The 24,133-nt window shown below is 44.6% G+C and overlaps 1 protein-coding gene across 4 annotated transcripts in view; it reads right to left on the bottom strand.

Moving 5' to 3' along the window:
* Positions 1 to 16,572: 16,572 nt before the first annotated feature.
* Positions 16,573 to 24,133, bottom strand: part of ALG9 (ALG9 alpha-1,2-mannosyltransferase) — a gene marked incomplete at both ends in the record, with an annotated part of 94,099 nt that continues 86,538 nt past the window's right edge. For 2 of the 4 annotated variants that reach the window (XM_080718070.1, XM_080718072.1), the window contains 2 exons: positions 16,573 to 16,610; positions 16,887 to 17,005. In XM_080718070.1, the coding sequence (XP_080574196.1) occupies positions 16,573 to 16,610; positions 16,887 to 17,005 (157 nt within the window). Of the gene's footprint in view, positions 16,611 to 16,881; positions 17,006 to 24,133 lie in introns of those variants that run through there. The other 2 variants (XM_080718069.1, XM_080718071.1) reach the window with 1 other exon arrangement.

Raw genomic sequence — 24,133 nt, 5'->3', positions numbered from 1 at the left:
GTTGCTGAGTCTGGCTTTGAATCTGGAATCCTCCTGTCTCAGTCTCTCAAGTACTAGAATTACAGACATGTGCCACCAAGCCTGGCTAGGATTATGGGTTTGAGGCCAGCCTCAGCATGAGACACTCAGCTACCTAGCAAGACCTTGTTTCAAAACAAAAAATAAAAAGGGCTGGGAGTATAGCTTGGGGTAGAATGCCCCCTGGTTCAATTCCCAGTACCACAAAAGAAAAAAAGAAAGAATGAATGAAAGGAAGGAAGGAAGGAAAGAAAGAAGAGACAGACAGACAGACAGACAGACAGGGAGACAGGCAGGCAGGCCAGCAGGTAGACATATTTGACTTCCAGATCAAAACTTTGCTAGTGTTGTGTGTGGGGTGTGTGTGTGTGTGTGTGTGTGTGTGTGTGTGTGTGTGTGTGTTACTGGGGATGGAACCCAGGCAGGCCAGCAGGCAGGCATATTTGACTTCCAGATCAAAACTTTGCTAGTATTTTGTGTGTGTGTGTGTGTGTGTGTGTGTGTGTGTGTGTGTGTGTGTTACTGGGGGTGGAACCCAGGGGCATTCGACCTCCAAGCTACTTCCTTGCCCTATTTTTTATTCTTTATTTTGAAACAGGGTCTCCCTGAGTTGCAAAGGGCCTCACTAAGTAGCTGAAGCTGTCTGTGAACCGCGATCCTCTGGTCTCAGCCTCCCGAATGCTGGAATTACAAGCGCGCGCCAACATGCCTGGCTTCTTTATTTTAAAATAGGATCTCACTAAGTTGTGGAGGGCCTCACTAAGTAGCTGAGGCTGTCCTTGAACCGGGATCCTCCTGTCTCAGCTTCCCAGTACAAGGATTACAAGCATACACCACCACGCCCAGCTCAACTTTGCTAGAATTTTTGGGAAGAGCAAATCAGAGAAATAAGACAGTCAGTTCTAGTTCAGGACAGCATATACAATGGTTATGAGTGTTCTCTGGGAGTGAGGGAAGGTGTAGTAACCCCCAGCTCTTCCAATTATTAGCTGTATGACATTGGGTGAATAACTTATCCTCTGTGAACCTTGGTTTCTGCATCTGTAGAAGGGGACTGTCATGCTTACCTGGTTGATTGCTAATTGTCTTCTTTCCTCTGGCATCCACAGATGTGTCTGTACAAGAGGCTCCTCTGCCCAGCTATTCCCTTTCTAGTTGTTATGTCCACAGGGTAGGGGCAGATTTCCTTCCTCCCTCTTATTTTTATAAGCTTCTTGTACTAGGGCCAGCCAACCTAAGTAGCAGCTTTCAGCAGCTGGGCACACTGCCTCCAGGCTCTCGCTAGACAGAGGTTTGGTTTCACAAAAGCAAAGCTGAAATATTCTTGCTCCCCTAAAAGTTTTGCCCGTGGTCCTCCCTGAAGATGGTATTCTTTCCCACTTCCTTTTCTGATCTGCCCAGCAGAACTGTGAGGGAAAAGTCACAGGAGTAAGCAAGGATCACTTCCAAGATCCCCTGGACATATCGTTTATATCTCGGCAGAAATCCATCTGGGGCTGTAATCAGAAACCGGAATTTCCACCAACTTCTAGGTTTCCAGGAAATTAGCTCTCTCTCTGATCTCTGATCTAGCTATGTGATTCAAATTAGCTGGGGCCCAACTGGCATGGTGGCTTATGCCTATGATCCCAGAACTTGAGAGGCTGAGATAGGAGGACACAGGTTTGCAGCCAGCCTCAGCAACTTAATCAGACCCCGTTTCAAAATAAAGATAAAATAGGGCTGGGGTGTAGCTTGAAGGTAGAACACCCCGGGTTCAATCCCCAGTAATGTGCACGTAGGCACACACTCACACAAGCACGCAAATAAAAATTAGCTGAGGCCCACAGTGTTCTAGAAAAGCTGACAGAGTATTATGTCTGCACATTGTGTCTTCCTAGGACAAACTTCAGGCTGTAGCTACTGGAAATGGATTGAGAAGATGATAAAAAACAAAAAGTGAAATGAGCTGGGCGTGGTGGTGACGCACACCTGTAATCCCAGGACTTGGGAGGCTGAGACAGAGGATTATAGGTTTGCAGCCAGCCTCAGCAACTTAGTGAGATGCTGTTTCAAACTAAGAATTAAAAAAAAAAAATAGGGCTGGGGGTGCAGCTCAGAGGTAGAATGCCCTGGGTTTAATCCTCAATAACACACACACACACACACACACACACACACACACACACACACACGAGAGTGAAGGGGGGGGAGACGCATGCTCAGGAGCTCAAGTCTGCAACTTTCTACATAGGTGATCTTGGGCAAGAGATATAGTGATATCTTTGGCGTTTCCCCAGTCTGTAAGAAGAGGCTACTCGTTATCACTTCATAAGGTCATTGTGAGGACCATATGAGATAAAGCAACTTAAAATATGCCGGACATAAAGCAAATATTTTCTTTTCTTTTCTGTACTGGGGACAGAGCCCAGGGACATTTTACCTCTGACCTACACCTCCAGCCCTTTGTATTTTTTATTTTTAAACAAGATCTGGCGAAATTACTGAGGGTCTCAATCCTTTTGTCTTACCCTCCCCAGTACTAGGATAGCTGTGCAACGACACACCTGTCTCTTTTCATTTCTTCGCTGTGCTGGGACTGACTCCCGAGGCCTCGTGCGTGGCAGGTGAGTGCTGCCCACTGAGCAGCATCACTCCATTGTTTAAGTGTTAGTTGCTTATTTTTTCTCTACAGAAACAACCTGACAATCTAGAGGGTGTAATAACAATAATAAAAAAAGCTGGGCGTGGTGGCACATGCTTATAATCCCAGCATTTGGGAAGCTGAGACTGGAGGATCATGGTTCGCAGACATCCTCAGCTACTTAGCAAGGCCCTTTGCAACTCAGTGAGACCCTGTTTAAAAAAAAAAAAAACAGAAAGATAGAAAGAAAGAAAGAGAAAGAAAGACTAAAAAATAGTCGGAGGTAGAATGTAGAATACCCCTGGGTTCCATCCCGAGTGCCGCAAAAACAAAACAAAACAGAAAACACCAAAACCATACAAACAAAACACAAGTCCCAAAACCATGTGGTCCCTATATTTCTAAGGTTAAGATCAAAGGAGGGTGTCACGTATCACAGCTTGCTCCTCTAGGTCCAAGTCCGGTTCAGGTAATTATCCTAAGCTCTTAAAATCTGAATTCTAGCTGGACGTGGCAACGCACGCTTGTAATCCCCACGCTTGGGAGGCAGAGACAGGAGGACCGCGCAGGTTCGAAGCCAGCCACGTGCGCTGGCTAAGGAGACCCTGTTTCCAAATTTTTTTAAAAAATGTAAGATTAGGTCTGGGAGTGTAGCCCAGAGGTAGAAGGGCTTCTAGGAACCCCAGTACCACCAATAAATAAATAAATAAATAAATAAATAAATAAATAAAGTAAATAAAGTAAATAAAATAAAAAATAAAATAAAATCTGAATTCTGCTTCTTTCTGCAAATGTTTGCTCCTCACCACCAGGTATGGGGAGGCAAGATCTTTTTCTTCATGGGTCTTAGACCCTGCTAAATGCCACTATTGTCCATTGAGCCACTGTGGTGTAGATGACGTGCTGGTGTCCAAAGGAGAGGACCCTGGCCATTCGGACACTCTTGGTGGTCTCTGACAGTATCAGTATGTCAGCAGTGGTAAAGTTAGGAAGGCATCTGTGATTTGGTTTGCTCAGATATGAAAATGTGAATTACCAAGTGGTTGGTAATTGCCCCTAAGCATAGCTGCTTCCGCAATCAGCCAAACACATATCTTTATTTACCTGCTTATGAAGTCAAGGTCATGGCAAATAGAACTGAAATCAATGTAAAACCATCGGCTTGTGAATCCTCCACCAACCAGGGAATCACAGTTGTGACGGACAAGTTCATCCCCTGCTAAATAATGGATATGGTTTTCTCCAGAAATTGTGTAAACGGTAACAGTACAACATGGCAAAGTAGGGACATAGATTCTTTTTTTTTTTTTAATGCAACTCAGATATTTCAACCTATACCAGAAGGACACCAAGAACACAGCAAATACGGAAACACACTTTGCAGGAGGGAAAAGGAGCTCTGACATTTTTAGTGAGAGTAGAGCGCCCTCTGCTGGACAATAGGGGCGCCTCCATAATGGCACTGCAGACAAGGTTGCTTGAAGTGGTCAGACAGTAAAAGAAAGAGGAACCCAACATCAAATTTAAATCCGCTAGTGTGTGTGTGTGTGGGGGGGCTGTTGTTGTTGTTGTGATTTTGGTTTGTTTTTTGTGTGTGATTCGGGGAATTGACCCTAAGGGCATTCATTCTACCTCCAAGATAAACCCCAGCCCTATTTTACTTTTTATTTGGAAACAAATTGTTGAGCTAAATTTTCGAGAGCCTTACTAAGTTTCTGAGAGCCTCTTTAAATTGCTGAGGCTGGCCTTGCCTGTGCTCTTCCTGTCTCAGCCTCCAAAGTACTGAGATTCTAGGCATGCACCACCGCACTCGGCTTCGCGGCTGTTTTTTCAGAATATCTCTAGTAGTCACAGACCTTGAGAACACAAAAATGGAAAAAAGCCGAAGGAAAGGGAGAGGGGCTGTTAGAAAATTTCCTAAGATGCTTTTATAAATGTAGCACTAGAAAATCATACTCCCAACCACATGCCTGTAATCCCAGTACTTAGGAAGCTGAGACAGAGGATCACAGGTTTGGAGCAGCAGCATGCATTAATTTAGCGAGCTCCGGATGCGAAATAAAAATTTAAATGGTTGAGGGTATAGTTTAGTGATAGAACACCCCTGGGTTCGATTTCAATCCATCCATCCATCCAATAATCTCTCTTTCTCTCTCTCTCTCTCTCTCTCTCTCTCTCTCTCTCTCTCACACACACACACACACACACACACACACACACACCCTCCTTTCCTATACATCTGCAAATATTTTCCCTGCAAGAACAGAATTGGCACATTAAAAGAATGCAGGGAGGAAGAGAGGCGCATTGCCAATGGGGAGACAAGGTGGCGAGACCCATCCTGAGTGGTACGCGGTGTCTTATTGTTGGTTGACTGAATGTGTTTCGGGTTATTTATCCCAAGATGAGATTAACCTTTGCTCTCATGTCTGGGGTTGGGTGTGTGTGTGGGTGTGTGTGTGTGTGTGTGTGTGGCATGGCTGCAGCTCCAGGGAAGCTCTCTGTAGATGAGTAGCAAAATAACAGGCAAAGGAGGGTCTTCCTGTCCTCATCTAAACAAACAGAGCTAAGTATGATTTTTTTTTTTTAATGGTACTGGGAGCGGAACTCAGGGGCTTTACTACCTCCAGGCTACACTCCCAGACCTATTTTATATTTTATTTGTAAACAAGGTCTCTTAAGCCAGCTGAGGATGGCTTCGAATCTGCGCGATCCTCCTTGTCTCAGCCTCCCAAGCGTGGGGATTACAAGCGTGCGCCACCACGCCCGGCTAAATATGTTTTTAGAAACTGTACACCACTGAATTCCTGAGCAGGAAGGAGGGCTCCATACCCACACATGTCATACTTTCCACGGCCCTACTCAAGACAGCCACAGGTGCTCACCTGAGTGGCCACGCGTGCCAGTTGACGTAAGGCAGGCCGGGCAGTCTTCCTGAGGCCTGGGCCTGCCTGCTCAAACTCTCTCCTTCCACCTAACACATCAATAAATAAGAAGATGGCACTGGGTAGGTCTGAAATTGCCAAAGTTATCGTCATTTTTTCCAGATGTGTTATCACTCAGTGTACTGAGAGGATCAATGGGAAGGGAGCTGCAGTGAATTATTAACATCCATTAGTATAGTTCAGAGCCGCATCAGTAAGTTTCCTGGCAAGCAGGGCCTAGAGCCCTGGGGGACAGCAAGTAAGGTTTGACAGGCACTTGTCACCACACCCAGTAAGTAAAGGGGCTGTGAAGAGGAAAAGGCCTCCAGGGAGGCTTGGGTGACCTGGGGTCCAAATTAGAAGAAGACACCAAATATTCTGCCTCTCTGAACTCTGGGGCAATGGTTGCCCCTCAGTCATTATCAAGAGCAGCACAAAATTACATCATTTGTGGAGAAATGGATGGAACTGGAGAACATTATGGTAACTGAGATTAGTCAGTCACAAAAAGTAAAAAATCAAGCTGGGCATGGTGGCGCACGCTTGTAATCCCAGCATTCAGGAGGCTGAGACCAGAGGATTGCAGTTCACAGACAGCTTCAGCTACTTAGTGAGGCCCTCTGCACCTCAGTGAGACCCTGTTTCAAAATAAAGAATAAAAAGTAGGGCAGGAGGTGTAACTCGGAGGTCGAATGCCCCTGGGTTCTATCCTTAGACCCACAAACAAACAAACAAACAAACAAACAAACAAAAGTAAAAAATCAGATGTTCTCCCTAATATGTGAAAACTAGGGAAATGAAAGGTCATATGGGGAACTCTAGACAAGGAGAAACCATAGGTGAGCAAATAAGGCAACCTAACTGAGGGGGTAGGAGGGGGAAAGGGAAATTCCCTAATGTACATGATATACATTCACAAACACACCACAGCCAATCACTAAGCCAAACATGAGAAGGAGGGAGGGGGCGGGGCTGGGTGGGAATTGGGGAGGGGCTAAGTAAGTGTGCATGTGTGCCTCCACAATGGTACCCCATTGTATGAGCACAGTGCGCCAGTTAAAAAAAAAGGGGGGCAGCAGTGGTCAGCTCTGGCTACATATTTTTTAAATCGTCTAGGAAGTTTTTGGAGGGAATTATTTTGTTTTGTGGTACTGGAGATAGAACCCGGCGTGCTCTACCACTGAGCTAAAACTCCAGTCCTTTTATTTGTTTTATTTTGAGACAGGGACTTACTAAGTTCCTCAGGCTGACCTCAAACATAGGATCCTCCTGCCTTAGCCTCCCAAGTAGCTGGGATTATAGGTGTGCACCACCACACCCAGCAGATGTGTGTGTAGTGGGAGGGATACTGGGGGTTGAATTTAGGGGCATTCCACCTCTAAGCTACATCCCCAGCCCTTTTTCAGTTTTATTTTGAAGCAGAGGCTTGCTAGGTTGCTGAGAGTCTCACTACTTGCTGAGACTGTCCCCAAACCTGTGATCCTCCTGTCTCAGCCTCCTAAGTACTGGGATTGCAGGTGTGAACCACCACACTCAACAGGGACTTTTAAAAAGTAATGATGCCTGGGTCTGTCCCTAGTACTCAAAATTCCTGGGGGATCAACCAGAGAGTGGCAATTTTCTTTGTGTGTGTGTGTGTGTGTGTGTGTGTGTGTGTGTGTGTGTTGGTGGGGGGGGTAGTGTACTGGGGAATTCTACCTCTGAGCTACACCCCCAGCCCTGTTGTATTTGGAAACAGGATCTTGCTAAGTTGATAAGAGCCGAAGTCCTTGAACCTGTGACCCTCCTGTCTCAGCCTCCCAAGTACGGGAGTTACACGCCTGGCTGAGAATGGCAATTTTAAAGTGTCCCAGGTGACTCTCTTGTGCAACTCTGGTGGAGAATTGCTGCTTTATAGGCTACAACTTCTCAAAACTGAGTACACTGCTGTTGAAAGCAACCCCAAATGCACGCCCTCCTCACTTGGCAACTCGGGACTCCTGAGTTAAAATGACACATCAAAGGCCAAGGGCACCTGTTTCCAAATACTGCAGGAAAAGATCAAAGGGCCCTCGAAGGCAGGTGATATTTAGAATCAATGTCCAGGGAAAGCCTAGTCCAAATCATTCTGTCTTAAATCAAACACTCTTTTGGCTATTAGGACCATTAAGAATTTGCCTGGGCCACGTGTGGAGGCACATGCCTGCAACCCCAGAACTTGGGAACCTGAGACAGGAGGATGGCAGGTTCAAGGCCAGCCTTGGCAACTTAGTGAGACTCTGTTTCAAAACCAAACCAAACAAACAAAAAGGCCAGTTGGAGGTAGATTACTCCTGGGTTCAATCTCCAGTACACCACACACACACACACACACACACACACACACACACAGCCTGGCATGATGGCACATACCTATAATTCCAGTACTTGGGAGACTAGAAGATTACAGGTTGGAGGACAGCCTCAGGAACCTAGCAAGACCCTGTTTCAAAACAAAATAAAAAATAAAAAGATCTGTTGTTGTAGTTTTGAAATATAATTATCCTACGTTCAATCCCCAGTACCAATTTTTTTTTGGGGGGGGGCCTGGACTGGGCATGGTGGTACACGTCTATAATTCCAGTAACTCAGGAGGCGAAGGCAGGGGAATTACAGATTCCAGAAGGGCCAGGGTATAGGGTGGAAGTAAATGCACCTCGGTCCAATTCCGAATACCAAAAGAAGGGGGGAAAAAAGGTGTTCTGAAATAGGTCTTACCCTCCAAAACCCAGTAAGTACAGAAATAGTCAGTAAAAGTACTGTGTCTCTCTACAAGTTACCCTGAGTAGCCCACTCTCACGCTGAAGCCTATGTAGTTGAGAATTGCTAAACTTGGCACATTTTAAGTCTCATTCACGAATTGCCGTTTAAGTACTGCAGGATTTGTGACTTCCTGTTTTGTTTTTGTTGTTGTTGTTGGGCTAAGAATCCACATTAAATTGATGAAGTGACAGCCAGGAATGGTTGTGTAGGTCTGTAATCCCAGTACTTGGGAGACTAACACTAGAGGATCAAAAGTTCGAGGACAGCCTCAGCAAGTAGTGAGACTCTTATCAACCTAGTGAGACCCAGTTTGAAAAAATAAAAATAAAATAATGAGCTGGGCGTGGTGGCGCACGCTTGTAATCCCAGCATTCCAGAGGCTGAGACAGGAGGATCACAGGTTTGCAGACAGCCTCAGCAGACAGCCTTTGCCACTCAGTGAGACCCTGTTTCAAAATGAGAATAAAAAATAGGACTGGAGGTGTAACTAACTTGGCGGTAGAACACCCCTGGATTCCATCCTCAGTACGGAGAAAAAAAAAATAGGGCTGGGGGTGTAGCTCGGAGGTAGGATACCCCGGGTTGAATCTCCAGTACCACAAAAAAAAAAAAAAAAAAAAAAATTGATAAAGTGACAGCTATCTAATTAGTTCCCGGTATCTTTGCCATCAGTAAACATGTATAGTACCAAAGTGTTCAGGAACCTGTATTAAGCACTGTGAATACAGAGAAGGGTGGTTTAGTGTTTCCACAGACATGCCGCCAAGGTTCCTGTGAAACGGGTTTACAAGGTTTCTACGTTAAGGTTCAGAGGACACTCTAGACAAGGGGGAAAAAAGAAAAGCTGTGGACCTCTCCCTCCTGGAACTAAATTAAACACACCCTTTCTAAAACAACACGAGAGAAATGTCTCAAGGGCATTTTGGGTCGTCTGGGGAAAAAAATGACAGCAGTGGCACAAAACCAGATGGCTACTAGAAGTTACTGTGCACACGGTGGAAGGTAGAGGAATGATGTTAGAAATTCATTCACCTCAAAGAAAAAAAAGTGTTATTCCTCCTGACGACTCCCAACAAAAGGGGAAATTATCCAATTATAGATGTGACTGGATCCGGATTTCTCTGAAAATTAGATTTTCACAGACTGGAGGTTCTCAATCCAATCTCTTTCTTTTTTGCGGTACTGGGGATGGAACCCAAGGGCATTCTACCTCTGAGCTACACCCCTAGCCCTATTTTCTTCTTCATTTTGGTGGTACTGGGGGTGGAATCCAGAAGCTTTCTACCTCCGGGCTATACTCCCAGACCTTTTTTTTTTTTTTTTTTGGGAAACAGGGTCTCACTAAGTTGCTGAGAGCCTCACTAAGTAGCTGAGGCTGGCTTTGAACCCGTGCGATCCTCCTGTCTCAGCCTCCCAAGGGCGGGGATTACAAGCGTGCGCCACCACGCTCAGCTTTTCTTTTTCATTTTGAAACTGAGTCTTACTAAGTTGCGTAGGGTCTCACCAAATCGCTGAGGCTGGCCACAAACCTGTGATCCTCCTGTCTCAGCCCCCCAAGTACTGGGATTACAGTTGTGCACCACCACGCCTGGCTACTTCTCTTTAGGCACAATTCCCCTTTGCTTCCATTCTCCTCTTCTCTCGTTCCCTTCCTTCCTCCTTCCCGCCATCCCTGACTTCCTTTCTATAGTGCTAGGGATTGAACTCAGAGGCATCCCTACCTTGCTTGAGCTGCAGCCCCAGACCAAACTTTTTTTTTTTTAAATGGGGTCTTACTAAGCTGTGGAGAGCCTTGCTAAGTTGCTGAAGCTGTCCTCGAACCTACAATCCTCCTGTCGGCCTCCCAAGTTCTAGAATTATAGAAATGTGCCATCAAGCCCAGCTAGGCATTTTTTTTGTGTGTGGCAGTACTGCGGATTAAACTTGGTGTGTGTGTGGGTCTAACCTAGTCCTATTTATTTTTTTTTGTGGTGCTGAGGATTGAACCCAGGGGCATTCTACCTCCAAGCTACACCCCAGTCTGATCTTTTATTCTTTATTTTGAAACAGGGTCTCACTAAATTGCAGAAGGTCTCGCTAAGAAGCCGAGGCTGGCTGAGTACCTGTGATCCTCCTGTCTCAGCCTCGCAAGTACTGGGATTACAAGTGTGTGCCACCATGACTGGCTACCCTCGTCCTTTTTTTTTTTTTTTTTGGTGGTACTGGGGTTCCTGGAAACCTTTATATTTCCGGGCTACACTCCCAGACCTATTTTTTTTTTATATATTTTTATTTGGAAACAGGGTCTCTTAAGCCAGCGCAAACCTGCTGTCTCCACCTCCCAAGTGTGGGGATTACAAGTGTGCGCCACCACGCCTGGCTTTACTCTAGTCCTTTTTATTTTTTATTTTTTTTGAGGGTCTGGGGATGGAACCCAGGGGCATTTGACCTCCGAGCTACACCCCCTGCCCTATTTTTTATTCTTTATTTTGAAACCGGGTCTCACTGAGTTGCAGAGGGCCTCACTGAGGCTGAGGCTGTCCGCGAACCGCGATCCTCCAGGTCTCAGCCTTCTGAATGCTGGGATTACAAGCGTGCGCCACCATGCCCGGCATAACCTAGTCCTTTTTAAACGTTTTGTTTTGAAACAGAGTCTAACTAGTTCCTGAGAATCTCCCTAAATTGCGGAGGCTGGCCTTTGAAACTGTGATCTTTCCGTGTCAGCCTCCCAAGTACTCGGATTATAGGCCTGCACCACCATGCCTGGTTTTTGTTTTTGGCATTGGGAATTGAACCCAAGGGCATTTTACCTCTGAGCAGCACACCTCCAGCCCCATCTATCTATCTATTTATTTATTTATTTTAATTTACTTGTTTATCTATTTATTATTTTTGTGGTACTGGGAATAGAACCCAGGGACATTCTACCTCTGAGTTATGCCCACAGCCCTATTTTATTCTTTATTTTGAAACAGGGGCTCAGTAAGTTGCAGAGAACCTCACTTACTAGCTGAGGCTGGCTGCCATCTGCAATCCCCCTGTCTCAGCCTTCCAAGTACTGGGATTATGTGGATGCACCACACCTGGCTAGGCAATTTTTCAAACATTAAGTAATTCCTACTGCATTTGGTTTTTCCGTAGGTAAAATAAAACTAACTCTCGCTGGCTTTGCCAAAGGCTTCTTACTAAAGTTTTCAAGACAGGCCTTCTGGGCCACTTGGCCTGCAGAAGGCAAGTCTGTTCACAGAGGGGTGGGGATGGTTGAGCTCCTTCAGTTTCCAACTTCCAACAAAGGTTTAGAAGCTGACTGCAACAGAAAAAACATCACCCTAAGAAAAGGAAGATCAAACTGCCAGGATTTATTTAACATCTTCTTTCACAAAAAATACAGTAAATGTCATGTAAACACTGACGCGTGAAATGAAGTACAAGGTCAGGAAGACAAATGAACTGAATGACACTCTTGCTTCAACACCGTACAGCTTCGCAAGTTCATTTGCAGCATGAATCACATGGTCATACAGACTGGAAAGATTAAAGGCAACATTCAGATTTATAGATACATGTGAGAGTCTCTGAAATCAAACAATGCCATACAATGGCATCAATGTCCGATCTTTCCGTTGCAAAAAAAAAAAATAAAATAAAGCTGAGCACATGTCCATTTATCCACTTTATTCAAGGCATTTCACGTAGGACCATACGAATGAATTAGCACATGAGCTTTGCTATGTCTGAGGAGGCAAAGATTTAATCGTGTCTTTTTTCCCTCTTCAGAGAAAATAAAATTAGCCAAATTAAAAGCAGAGCTGCCTGGTGTGGCCGGATGACTATATAATCACAGTGAATTCTTCTTTCAGTAAATCCCAGGAGATGCAAACGCAATAAAGGACTGTCATGGCTGAGATGGTCACTCCATAGCTCATGCTGTAGAATCATGTAGGGTTTCAAAATTCTTTCTCAGAACTCCAAACTAGGAAAAATGACCTAAATAATTGGTTGGGATTAAGGATCACCTTGATTTAAAACAAAGCATCTCGGGCTGGGATGTAGCTCAGTGGCAAAGTGCTTGTCTGGCAAGTGCACCGCCCTGGGTTTGATCCCCAGTCCAAAAAGACCAAAACAAGACTCCCTTTAAAACGAAGCATCTGCTTCTGTGTGTGTGTGTGTGTGTGTGTGTGTGTGTGTGTGTGTGTGCGTGTGTTACTGGTGGTGGAACCCAGGGGTTTTCTACCTCCAGCCTATACTCCCAGACCTTTTTTATATTTTATTTGGTAACAGGGTCTCACTGAGTTGCTGAAAGCCTCACTAAATAGCTGAGGCTGGCTTCGAACCCATGTGATCCTCCTGTCTCAGCCTCCCAAGCGTGGGGATTACAAGCATGCGCCACCACGCCCGGCTCAAAGCATCTGCTTCTAAACTTGAATTCAGTAAGAAAAGAGTATGGGCTCACCGGGCGTGGTGGTGCATGCCTGTCAACCCTGTACTTGGGAAGCTGAGACAGGAGGATGGAGGTTTGAAGGCAGCAGCCTCAGCTACTTAAGTTGAGGCCCTCAGCAACTTAGCAGAAGCCCTGATTCAAAATAAAGAATAAAAAAAATAGGGCTGGGGGTGTAGCTTAGAGGTGAAATGCCCCTGGGTTCAATCCCCAGTACTGCAAGAAAAGAAAAAAAAGGAAAAAAAAAAGAAGAGTGTATGGGTTGCTATTTTCTGTGATTATCCCAAGAAATTAAAATCACAGTCTTCTTTTCTAAAATCAGATAACACCTAAAAGGAGAGATAAATTTTTTTTTTTTTTTGCAGGTCTGGGAATGGAACCCAGGGGCATTCAACCTCCGAGCTACACCCCCTGCCCAATTTTTTATTCTTCATTTTGAAACCGGGTCTCACTGAGTCGCGGAGGGACTCACTAAGTAGCTAAGGCTGTCCACGAACTGCGATCCTCCGGTCTCAGCCTCCCGAATGTTGGGATTACAAGCGTGTGCCACCACGCCTGGCTGAGAGATAAATTTTGATAATAGATGCCTCCTACACAGACTGGCTTGGTAATGGTTGGTACTTAGTGTCACAAGATCTGGTTTCAGAAAAGGTTGATTTAGAGCAACCTACATCAGAGAATCCTGGGTTTGCTAAGTGAGCTCACTCCTTCATGTGGCTCATAAGCACAGGCTTTAGGAATAATCTGTCATCCCTGACTCTTCGATACCCAGAAACCTATGGAGAAGTCAGTCCCTCCGATGCTTCCCCTTTGAGAAAGCAGAGCAGTTTGCTTGTGCCTAACACTGATTCTTTGGAAGAAAAGAGCTACTCTGAACAGACGTTTTGAAGTTCTTTTCCCAGATCAAGGTACCCTCCCTATATTGCTAAGAGGTTTATAAGCTATCACATGAAAACACCTCTGCAACAAAGCCATTCATTTTTTCTCCCTTACTTCTACTGCTTGGCAAGATGTTCTGCAATTTGCTGGGCTCTTACTAAGGCGATACAAAGAATAGAGAGAACCAAAATGAGGTTTTCAAAGGAAAATCTGATATTCATAAGGAACTTCTGCATCATCCTAGCTTTTTTAGTGCTATAATTAAACTCTTGTTCAGAAGGGCTTTAATTTTTTTTTTCAAATAAATGAGATGATGGATCAGCAATGTACCATTTTGTGTGTGGGTGTGCTAGAAATTGAACCCAGGGTCAGACCCATGTTAAGCATATGCTCTACCACTGAGATATGCCTCTGCCAGGTACTACGAAAATGAGAAAAAAAAGCACCCTCTGTTGACCTCCTTTACTGGACTTCTATTCATTCTTGCAAAAGGTGGAGGACCTTCACCTCTGAAGACAGCATGCTATTACTACAAGTAAGGCAACATGCTTACAGGTCTGTCCTGCGGTCAGCTTATACACCCACCATTTGCTTTGGAAAACAGTCATCAGGTATAGAGAACTCAGTGCCAGTGATTTTTCACATAAGTTGGACTCCATTCCATCTTTACTTCCTGGTTACCATCTGCACTATCTGTATCTCTCATCTCTCCAGTGCTTCAACTCCAGCTCAGATATTCCTTCAGTGGGAAACACAAGAGGAGACTTTGATTATGGCAACTACCCATTTCTCCTGGTGTCATGTTTTTCCTCTCATAAGATGTTCCTATTAGAAAGTCCTTCTCTTGTAAAATGGAAGATAGAAGTTCTGAAAAGTAGAACCATCCTATTTGCAGATACTAGAAACAATTACCCTTAGGGAAATAAGGCACCTAGAACATGACCCCAGATGAACAACAGAAACAGTGTTGATAGTGTGATCCTGTGTGGCTGCCGGGCAGCACGCCTTCAAAAGCAGTAGTACTTTCCAGCCACAGCCCGGCCATGCCACAAAGCACACCATGGTGGTCTAATATACAGGCGGACTGGAGGTTCCAGCAGACTCAAAGAAAGAGAGGCAAAACCCCTCCTCAAAAGAGAAAGTTACTGGCAGAGAGTGGTGGTGCACACTTGTAATCCCAGCATTCGGGAAGCAGAGACCAGAGGATGCGGCTCGTGGACAGCCTCAGTTACTTAGCGAGACCCTTCACAACTCAGTGAGACCCTGCTTCAAAAAATAAAAAGACTAAAAAAATAGGGTTGGGAGTGTAGCTTGGAGGTACAATGCCCCTGGGTTCCATCTCTGGTACCGCAAAAAAGAAAAAAAAAGAAAGAAAGAAAGTTACAAGCCAGGCGTGGTGGTGACACTTGTAATCCTAGCATTTGGGAGGCTGAGAAAGGAGGATCTCTTTCGAGGCCAGCCTCAGCTACTTAGTGAGGCCCTTTGCAACTCAATGAGACCCTGTTTCAAAAATAAAGAAAGTCACATCAGTCACGTCTCTGGTCAACCACATCAGCCTTTCAAGTACTGTTCTGAAAGCAGAGCAAAGGCGCCTGGCAGCCCACTGGATGAGAGGCGGTGGCCTGGGTTCTGGTCCCAGCTCTGCTGCTTACTGTGTGACTCTGGGCTGGTCACTTTACCTTCCCTCCTCCGTGCTTCTTCATCTATAAAGTTGGGACAAGGCCAGGTATGGTGGTGCACACTTGTGATCCCAGTACTTGGGAGGCAGGTTTGCAGCCAGCCTTAGTTCCTTAGTGAAACCCTCCACAACTTAGTGAGACCCTGTTTCAAAATGAAGGGTAGAAAATAGGGCTGAGGGTATAGCTCAGATGTAGAATACCCCTGGGTTCAATCCCCAGTTCTGCAAAAAAATAAAAAAATAAAGTGGGGACAAAATCTCCTCCTTGTCCACCTCACACTGACCGTGAGGCTCAAGTGAGATGTGTGGAGGTGCCTTGTAATGCTGTGAGACACCGTTTGTAAGGTAAAGCAATCGTACACACTGGTTACATTTTTTTTGTGTGTGTGGTAATAGGGTTCCTGGAAACCCTTTTACCTCCAGGCTACACTCCCAGACCTATTTTATATTTTTTTATTTGGAAACAGGGTCTCTTAAACCAGCGAGGCTGGCTTTGAACCTGTGCGATCCTTCTGTCTCTGCCTCCCAAGTGTGGGGATTACAAGCGTGCGCCACCACGCCCGGCCATGGTTACATTTTAAGTGGGTCCTTATCACTGCCTCTTTGGCTCCAAGTGCCCCATGTAGGAGGTGCCTTGCAACAGACAATTGAAAAATAGGTGCTCAAATTACAAACTGTTCCTTTTCACTAGGGTTGTTTAAAAAAGGAAATTCTCCATTTTCTCAGAAATGGCCTCAGAATACATTCCTTAAAAATGTGATGTCATCCATAGGTACCAACCAAGAGAATTAAATTTCTCCAAGAATACCCTACACAGTTATAGTTTGGTCTGCTGATACCTTTATATAGAGGAGTCTAGAATTAAAGATATAGCATGCTAAAACTCAGCAAACAAACAGGACCAGCCACATAAAGCTGGTTGAAAAAAAAAGAAAATTAGAGGCATCGTATATAATAAAATTAGGTCACAGTTCCTCAAATGGTCGCCTTTTTCCTGAGATCGCTCCAGGACAGGGTCCTAGTCTGGTGAAGTGCTTTACAGAAGCTGTCTTGCTGGAGGTGAAAAGGACATGTCAGTTGGCAAGGAGGCTGTGCTCATGTTCAGCACTAGGATTTGGACAACAAGGTCTGCTAGGAGCTGCCAACAGCTTTGGTGGAGAAGCCCATATGGCCTAAGAGAGGCTCGCTAGTTCTCAGATGCCAGGCCAGAGTGTGGAGAATGGCTACACGCAGCCATCCAGTTCGGGGATTTTCAGTTCTTCCTGTAAGTTGGCTCTGCTCTTCTCCGGTCTAGTAAATAATTGAACAGAAGAGAAACAATGAGATGTGCAGCGATATATCTATCTGTGCTTCAGGGCCTTTCCTCTGTCTGCAAAGACTTTACGTGCAGTACAGAGGCAGAGGCGAGAAGTGAGTGGAACCGTGATTACACTTGAGCCCCAAGCACCCAAATTCCGACAGTGGAATCAGAGGGCCTTTATTACAAACGTGACAGGCAATGCCTTGGAGAGTGGACCCACTAGTGAACAAGGCGGCGGTCCTTTGGGGCACGCGTGTGTTGCTAACCTCCACTTTTCTTCCTGGTCTGCTTTGCTTTCCGAGGCTTAAGGATGGTGTAGTTTGCATACACTGTGTACTGATCTGACAGGAAGGGGACATAGAATGCCCGCAGCAGCTTTGAAGACCTGAAAAACAATGGGGGGAAAATACAGAATTTTATCATTTGGGAGAAATTACTAATGGAATTGAAAATGATTTAAGAAAATAAATCACGTGTTGTGTTGAGGGCTGTTATTTTATATAAGTAGCACAGCAAAGCCTTCTATTTGGGTATTAGTTCATTAAAAAAGTGTTCCGGCCAAATACCTTGTTACCCATGAAAGAAAAAAGTCTCCCTAATACAGAAAAGTAGATTCTTCAAATAGCCATTGATCTTCCTTTTGCATTAGAATGTGCCATAGAATAGCCTGGCGTTGTGGCGCTGGCTTGTAATCCCCGGTGCTTGGGAGGCTGAGACAGGAGGATCACTCAGGTTCGAAGCCAGCCTCAGCTGGTTTAAGAGACCCTGTTTCCAAATAAAATATAAAATAGGTCTGGGAGTGTAGCCTGGAGGCAGAAGGCCCCTGGGTACCATCCTCAGTACCACACACACACAAAAAAGAATGTGTCAAAGAAGAGTTCCAGGTCAACCACAGGCTGTAATTACTAAAATGAATTCTCAACACCCAAATCATTTCTGCACTAAGAAACTATAGTGGTGCCAAATACTCACATACCTCCTCTGACTCCAGCTCTCAATTTTCCCGGAGAGGTGAAGAAAACTATGTCCTGGGCACAGTGCTCCAGTAACGCCCCAGTCAAGGAGAGAGCTACACACAAGTTCATGTTGTAACAAGTCCCTGGCAAGTCCTATCTACTTATTACTGAAATATGAAAAGAGCTGAAAGCCTGAGTTTTTCAGGTCTTTCTCTTTCTTTCTTTCTTTCTTTCTTTCTTTCTTTCTTTCTTTCTTCCTTCCTTCCTTCCTTCCTTCCTTCCTTCCTTTCTTTCTTCCTTCCTTTCTTTCTTTCACAATACTGAGAGTTGAACCCAGGGGCATTCTACCACCAAGCTGCACCACCCCCAGTCTTATTTTTATTCTTTATTTTGAAACAGGGTCTCATAAGTTGCAGAGGTCCTCACTAAGTAGCTGAGGCCAGCTGTGAACCTGTGATCCTCCTGTCTCAGCCTCCCAAGTAGAGATTACAAGCTTACACCACCATGCTCAGCTTCAGGTATTTCTGACAAAGGTGATAGGTGCTTTATTTATTTATTTATTTATTTATTTATTTATTTATTTATGGTACTGTGGGTGGAACCCAGGGCTTTTCTACCTCTGGGCTATACTCCCAGACTTATTTTATACTTTATATGGAAACAGGGTCTCACTAAGTTGCTCAGAGTCTAAGTAGCTGAGGCTGGCTTTGAACCAGTGTGATCCTCCTGTCTCAGCCTCCCAAGCATGGGGATTACAAGTGTGCACCACCATGCCCAGAATGGTGTGCTTTAAAATAAACTTAAAAAGCCAGGCATGTAGCGCACGCTTGTAATCCCAGCATTTGGGAGGCTAAGATAGGAGGATTGAGGTTGTGGCCGGCCTCAGCTGCTTGGTGAGGCCCTTCGCAACTCAGTGAAACCCTGTTTCAAAATAAAGAATAAAAAAATAGGGTTGGGGGGTGTAGCTTGGAGGTAAAATGCCCCTGGGTTTCATTCCCAGTACTGCAAAATAAAATAGCAAAAATACACTTAAACATGCCAATCATCCTATGAGGAAAGTGGCACCCTCATCCCTGCTCTACAGATGAGGCCCTGAGGCTTGGACTCACTCATGGCTAATGGATGAAGCAAGCTGGCTGAGGTCACTCAGTGAGCCATAGGGCCTCATTAAATCCAAGTTTGATCCTAGCGTTTGCATGCTTAACCATATGCTTTATTTTGCAACCCAGGAACAAACAGCCCAAAGGGATTTATCATTTCCTAGAAAAAGATGTAACAATAGCTTTGGATTCTCAATGAAGTATTACTTCCTGTGATTTCTGACTCTGAAAATCAAAAACTGGCTCAGTTATTGCCCCCCTAACTGAGACAGCGCAGGGGTGTTCCACTGCGTGGTTCCCCAGATTCTAAACTTGTAAATGTCATGCCGGCGTGGCATTTGCACTGGCAGCCTACCTCTGGGGTTGGCAGGCTCCGGCAGTGCCTGCACACAGTGACACTGTGCTTGGCAGACACACCTTCCCAACTGGGAGGCTGGCAGTGCCCGTGCTCAAGAGACGCACTTCGCTTCAACAACGGACGGCTCAAGGCCCAGACAGAGAAAAGCCACACAGAGGAGAGACATGTGACATAAAGCAGGCTCTTGAAACACAATGAACAGGAAGAGGAAGCACCTGCCTTAGATAAAAATAAGATAATTTATTGGGTTTTTTGGGGGTTTTTTGTACAGCGGATTAAACCCAGGGATACCTCTGAGAGAAATCTCCAGCCCCCCCCTTTTTTGTGGTACTGGGAATGGAACCCGATGTACCTCCAAGCTACACCCCCAGCCCTATTTTTTATTCTTTATTTTGAAACAGGGTCTCACTAAGTTGCAGAGGCCTCACTAAGTAGCTAAGGCTGGCTGCGATCCTCCTGTCTTGGCCTCCCAAGTACTGGGATTACAAGTGTGTGCCACCACACCCGGCTCCTCTAGTCCTTTTTTAAAAATTTTAGGCCGGGCGTGGTGGCGCACGCTTGTAATCCCCGCGCTTGGGAGGCAGAGACAGGAGGATCGTGCAGGTTCGAAGCCAGCCGTGCTGGCTTAGGAGACCCCGTTTCCAAAAATAAAATAGGTCTGGGAGTGTAGTCCAGAGATAGACGGGCTTCCAGGAACCCCAGTACCACCAAAAAAAAAAAAAAAAAAAATTTAAACAGGGTCTCGCTAAGTTGCTGAGACTGGTCTCAAACCTGTGATCTTCTTGCCTCAGCCTCCTAAGTACTGGGATTATAAATGGGAACCTCCAGGGGGCTGCTTTGCTCTTTTGTACACTGCATAGGTAAAATGGTTGGAACACAAAGATGCAAACTCCTGCAAGACCAAGAGTTCTGTCCATTACAGACTCCCAATAAAAACTTCACCGATACACTCATATTCCTGTCCCACTGGGCCTAACTTTCTTGTTGAAGTGCCTTACTATTTGGAAGGAGTTCAATTCATAACTTTATTCTTTTCAGTTTTCCAAAGAGCAAAGAAAAACTATGCTTCTTTATACTTTTATTGGTGGATTAGTCTTATAGTCTCACATCATTTTGTAGTAAAGAGTGATAGTGACATACATGCACACTAAATTATATTTTTCTTAAAAAGAAAAATAAAACCCATCCTAGTATTTAGTCTATGAGTCCACAACACCTTTTTATAAATGTAAGGCATGTTAGAGGATCTTGGCAGTCCTACTCTTTTCTGTACCTTAAATTATTTACAATTATGATTTTTTTTCCCTGCAGATCTGCGGATAGAACCCAGAGGCATTTGACCTCCGAGCTACACCCCCTGCCCAATTTTTTTATTCTTTGTTTTGAAACCAGGTCTCACTTAGTTGCAGAGGGCCTCACTAAGTAGCTGAGGCTGTCCTCGAACTGCGATCCTCCGGTCTCAGCCTCCCAAATGCTGGGATTACAAGCATGCACCACCACGCCCGGCTACAATTATGATTTTTAAAAAAGATAAAAACAGAAAAGGAGTGGTGAAATCACCAGGAGGAATAATGAAAAATGAAATTAAACATCACTACTGCATTACCTTTCAGTGTTCTTACTGACCAAAAAAACCAAAAAACATAGAGTAGGCCTGCCGGATGTAGTGGGCATGGGCTGACTGAGACAGGGGAGTCACAGGATCCAGTGATTTAGCAAGACTCTTAGCAACTTAGTGACACTGTGTTTCAAAATAAAAACAAAATAGGGCTGGGGATGTTACTCAGAGGTAAAATGCCTCAGGGTTCTATCCTCAGTGCCACACAAACACACAGACAAACACTGAGTGGAGGAGCCTCCTGTGGAGATATACCTGTAATTCCAGTACTTGGAAGGCAGGTTTGAGGACAGCCTCAGCAACACAGCGTTACTCTTAGCAACCAAGCAGGACTTTATTTCAAAACAAAAATAAATAAATAAATAAATAAATAAATAAATAAATAAATAAAAAGGGCTGGGGGTGTAGCTCAAAGAAAGAATGCCCCTGAGTTCAATACATACATACCCAAACACACACACACACACCCACGAGTGGACTGAAAGGGAAGAAGGGCCACTATACACTACTGCTCAGTGCAAGTGGCAAGATGAAACACAGGTAAAAGGGATTAGGAAAAAGCACTTAAAATGTATATAATACAAAACTGATACTAGAGTATATACACCATTCCTGCATTCAATAGTACAAGGAACTCAATAGGAAACAACTTCAAAAGCTACAGAGCAGAGGAATGTGAATGGCCAGTTACCACACGAAATAGTAGTCACAGAAACACAAGCCTCGACAGCAGTTCAACAATTAGGCTTACAAAAGTTAACAAGTCTGACAGAATCAGATACTGGTGAGGAATTAGGAAACAGACATTGCCAGTGAAAATGTAAACCTGCACAGCCAATTAGAAAGACAATTTTAGCAGTATCAGTTAAAACAAATTATGCAGAGAATTTTTTTTTTTTTACTTTACACCATATCCTTGACTTGGTCTCACAGATCACTTTGCTTACCATTCATTATAAGAGAAAAATTCAAATATACACAAAAGTAGGCAAAATATATTTCTTCTCCTCCTCCTCAATTATTACTATTATTATTATTATTATTATTATTATTATTATTATTATTATTATTCTGGGATTAAACCCAGGGGCATTTTACCACTGAGTTATACCACTAGCCCTATTTTTTTTTTTTTTTTTTTTTTTTTGCAGGTCTGGGGATGGAACCCATGGGGCATTCAACCTCTGAGCTACATCCCCAGCCCTATTTTTTATTCTTTATTTTTGCAAAAGGGTCTAAGTTGCTGAAGGCCTCACTAAATAGCTAAGGCTGTCTGCAAACTGCGATCCTCCAGTCTCAGCCTCCCAAATGCTGGGATTACAAGCGTGCACCACCACACCTGGCTCCTATTTTGTTTTTAACTTTGAAACAGTCTTGCTAGGTTGATGGGAGTCTCACTACTTGCTGAGGCTGTCCTTGAACCTGTCATCCTCAGGTCTCAGCCTTCTGAGTACTGGGATTATATGCATGTACCACTGCACCTGTCTGATCTCATCTCATTTTTATGTCTCGACTTAAAAGTTACTTCCAGCCGGGCGTGGTGGCGCACGCTTGTAATCCCCGCGCTTGGGAGGCAGAGACAGGAGGATTGCGCAGGTTCGAAGCCAGCCGCACGGTGCTGGCTTAGGAGACCCTGTTTCCAAATAAAAATGTAAAAAAATGTCTGGGAGTGTAGCCCGGAGGTAGAAGGGCTTCCAGGAACCCCAGTACCACCAAAAAGAAAGAAAAAAAAAAGTTACTTCCTGGGCCGGGCGTGGTGGCACACGCTTGTAATCCCCGTGCTTGGGAGGCAGAGACAGGAGGATCACGCTGGTTCGGAGCCAGCCGTGCTGGCTTAAGAGACCCTGTTTCCACATTAAAAAAAAGTTAAAAAATAGGTCTGGGAGTGTAGCCCATGGGAGTGTATCCTGGAGGTTGAAGGGCTTCCAGTAACCCCAGTACCACCAAAAAAAAAAAAAAAAAAAAAAAATGTTACTTCCTGCCGGGCGTGGTGGTGCACGCTTATAATACCAGTACTTGGGAGGCTGAGACAGGAGGATCACAAAGGTTCAAAGCCAGCTTCAGCTACTGAGTGACGCTCTCGGCAACTTAGTGAGACCCTGTTTCCAAATAAACTATAAAACAAGTCTGGGAGTATAGCCCGGAGGTAGAAAGTCTCTGGGTTCCACCCCCAGTACCCCCCCCCCCCACCACACACACACGTTACTTCCTTTGAGAAGTTAGCCATCCTAAGAAATCTTAGGTTTCCTATTCTTTTACTTATTCTCTCTCAGTATACCTCACGTGTTTTTTTCACTACATTCTTCACATGTGTGATTTATTTTTAACTTTATTACTGCCAGTCCCTCTATGCCCACATCTGGATTTCAGAGACCAAGTCTATTTTATTCATTTATATTTGCCTGACACTAATAAGTGCTAAACATTCATAGAAAGGAAGGGAGAGAGGGAGGGAGGGATAGGACAAGATAAGAGGGATAATGTGATATGAAATTGATTCAATTTAATTCAACCACAAGTGACTTTTAACCCATATCAAGCAATGGTTTAAAAATGCTAGAAATGCAAAAGAAGGTGTTTCTCCTCCCAAAAAGGAATTTGAGGTCTAAGAATTTGTGGTTTGGGATCACCATCTTGCTGAGGACAAATGTGAGTCTGACTTCTATACATCAAGAAAGTCAAGAAATGCCTGAACCTGCCATCGTCCCTCAGGGTAAAACACCAGATAATCAGTACCCAATTCTAAATAATGGGCTCCGGAAAAAGGAGGCATATCTAGTTAAGCCTGAACACCAAATTGTATAAAAGGCGAGCATTACATGTAAGAAGATTCTAAGAAGAATCTATTTCTCATACAAGCATGGCACAGAGAAACCCTCACTAGAAGATGAGCCCTGCAGACTCTGGGTGTGATCTTGAACAGAAGCATCTGTTTTAATATGCAAAACCACCAAATGATTTATTCTAGAAGAAGCAGCAAGGCAACAGTCAAGGTACATTTAGGTCCATCCTCACCTCTGTGCTGGGATGCCGGGGGTGGGGGAGAGGGAGAGGGAAGGGGGAGTGAGGGAGAGAAAAAGAGAGGGAGAGAGAGAAGGAGAGAGGGGAGAGAGGGAGGGAGAAGGAAGGAGAGAGGGAGAGAGGGAGGAGAGAGAGGGAGGGAGGGAGAGAGAGAACGAGAATGAATATGAATGCGTGTGTGTTTCAACTAAAAGAACAGGCTGGCTTGAGTTCTCCATTTATAACACTATAGATGCTGTTCTTCTCTCATTCTCTTCCTTTCTTTCTTTTTGAAACTTGAAATAATTGAACCTCTTATTACATTAATTTCTTTCCCATCAATAGCTTTAATGTTATCCCTGACTGGGGCATTTTGAATTTGTTATAGTTTTATTGCTAGAGAAAGGGAAATAAAATTGGCTATTTGTCTTTGTGGAAGAGCAGCTTGAGCACTGGAACACTATGGGTGTGCTCACACATA

The sequence above is a fragment of the Muscardinus avellanarius genome, assembly GCF_963383645.1.
Source record: "Muscardinus avellanarius genome assembly, chromosome: 1".
In the NCBI taxonomy this organism is placed as follows: domain Eukaryota; kingdom Metazoa; phylum Chordata; class Mammalia; order Rodentia; family Gliridae; genus Muscardinus; species Muscardinus avellanarius.
The sequence above is the reverse complement of the archived record's forward strand: the minus strand, read 5'-3'. Positions and strand labels throughout refer to the sequence as shown.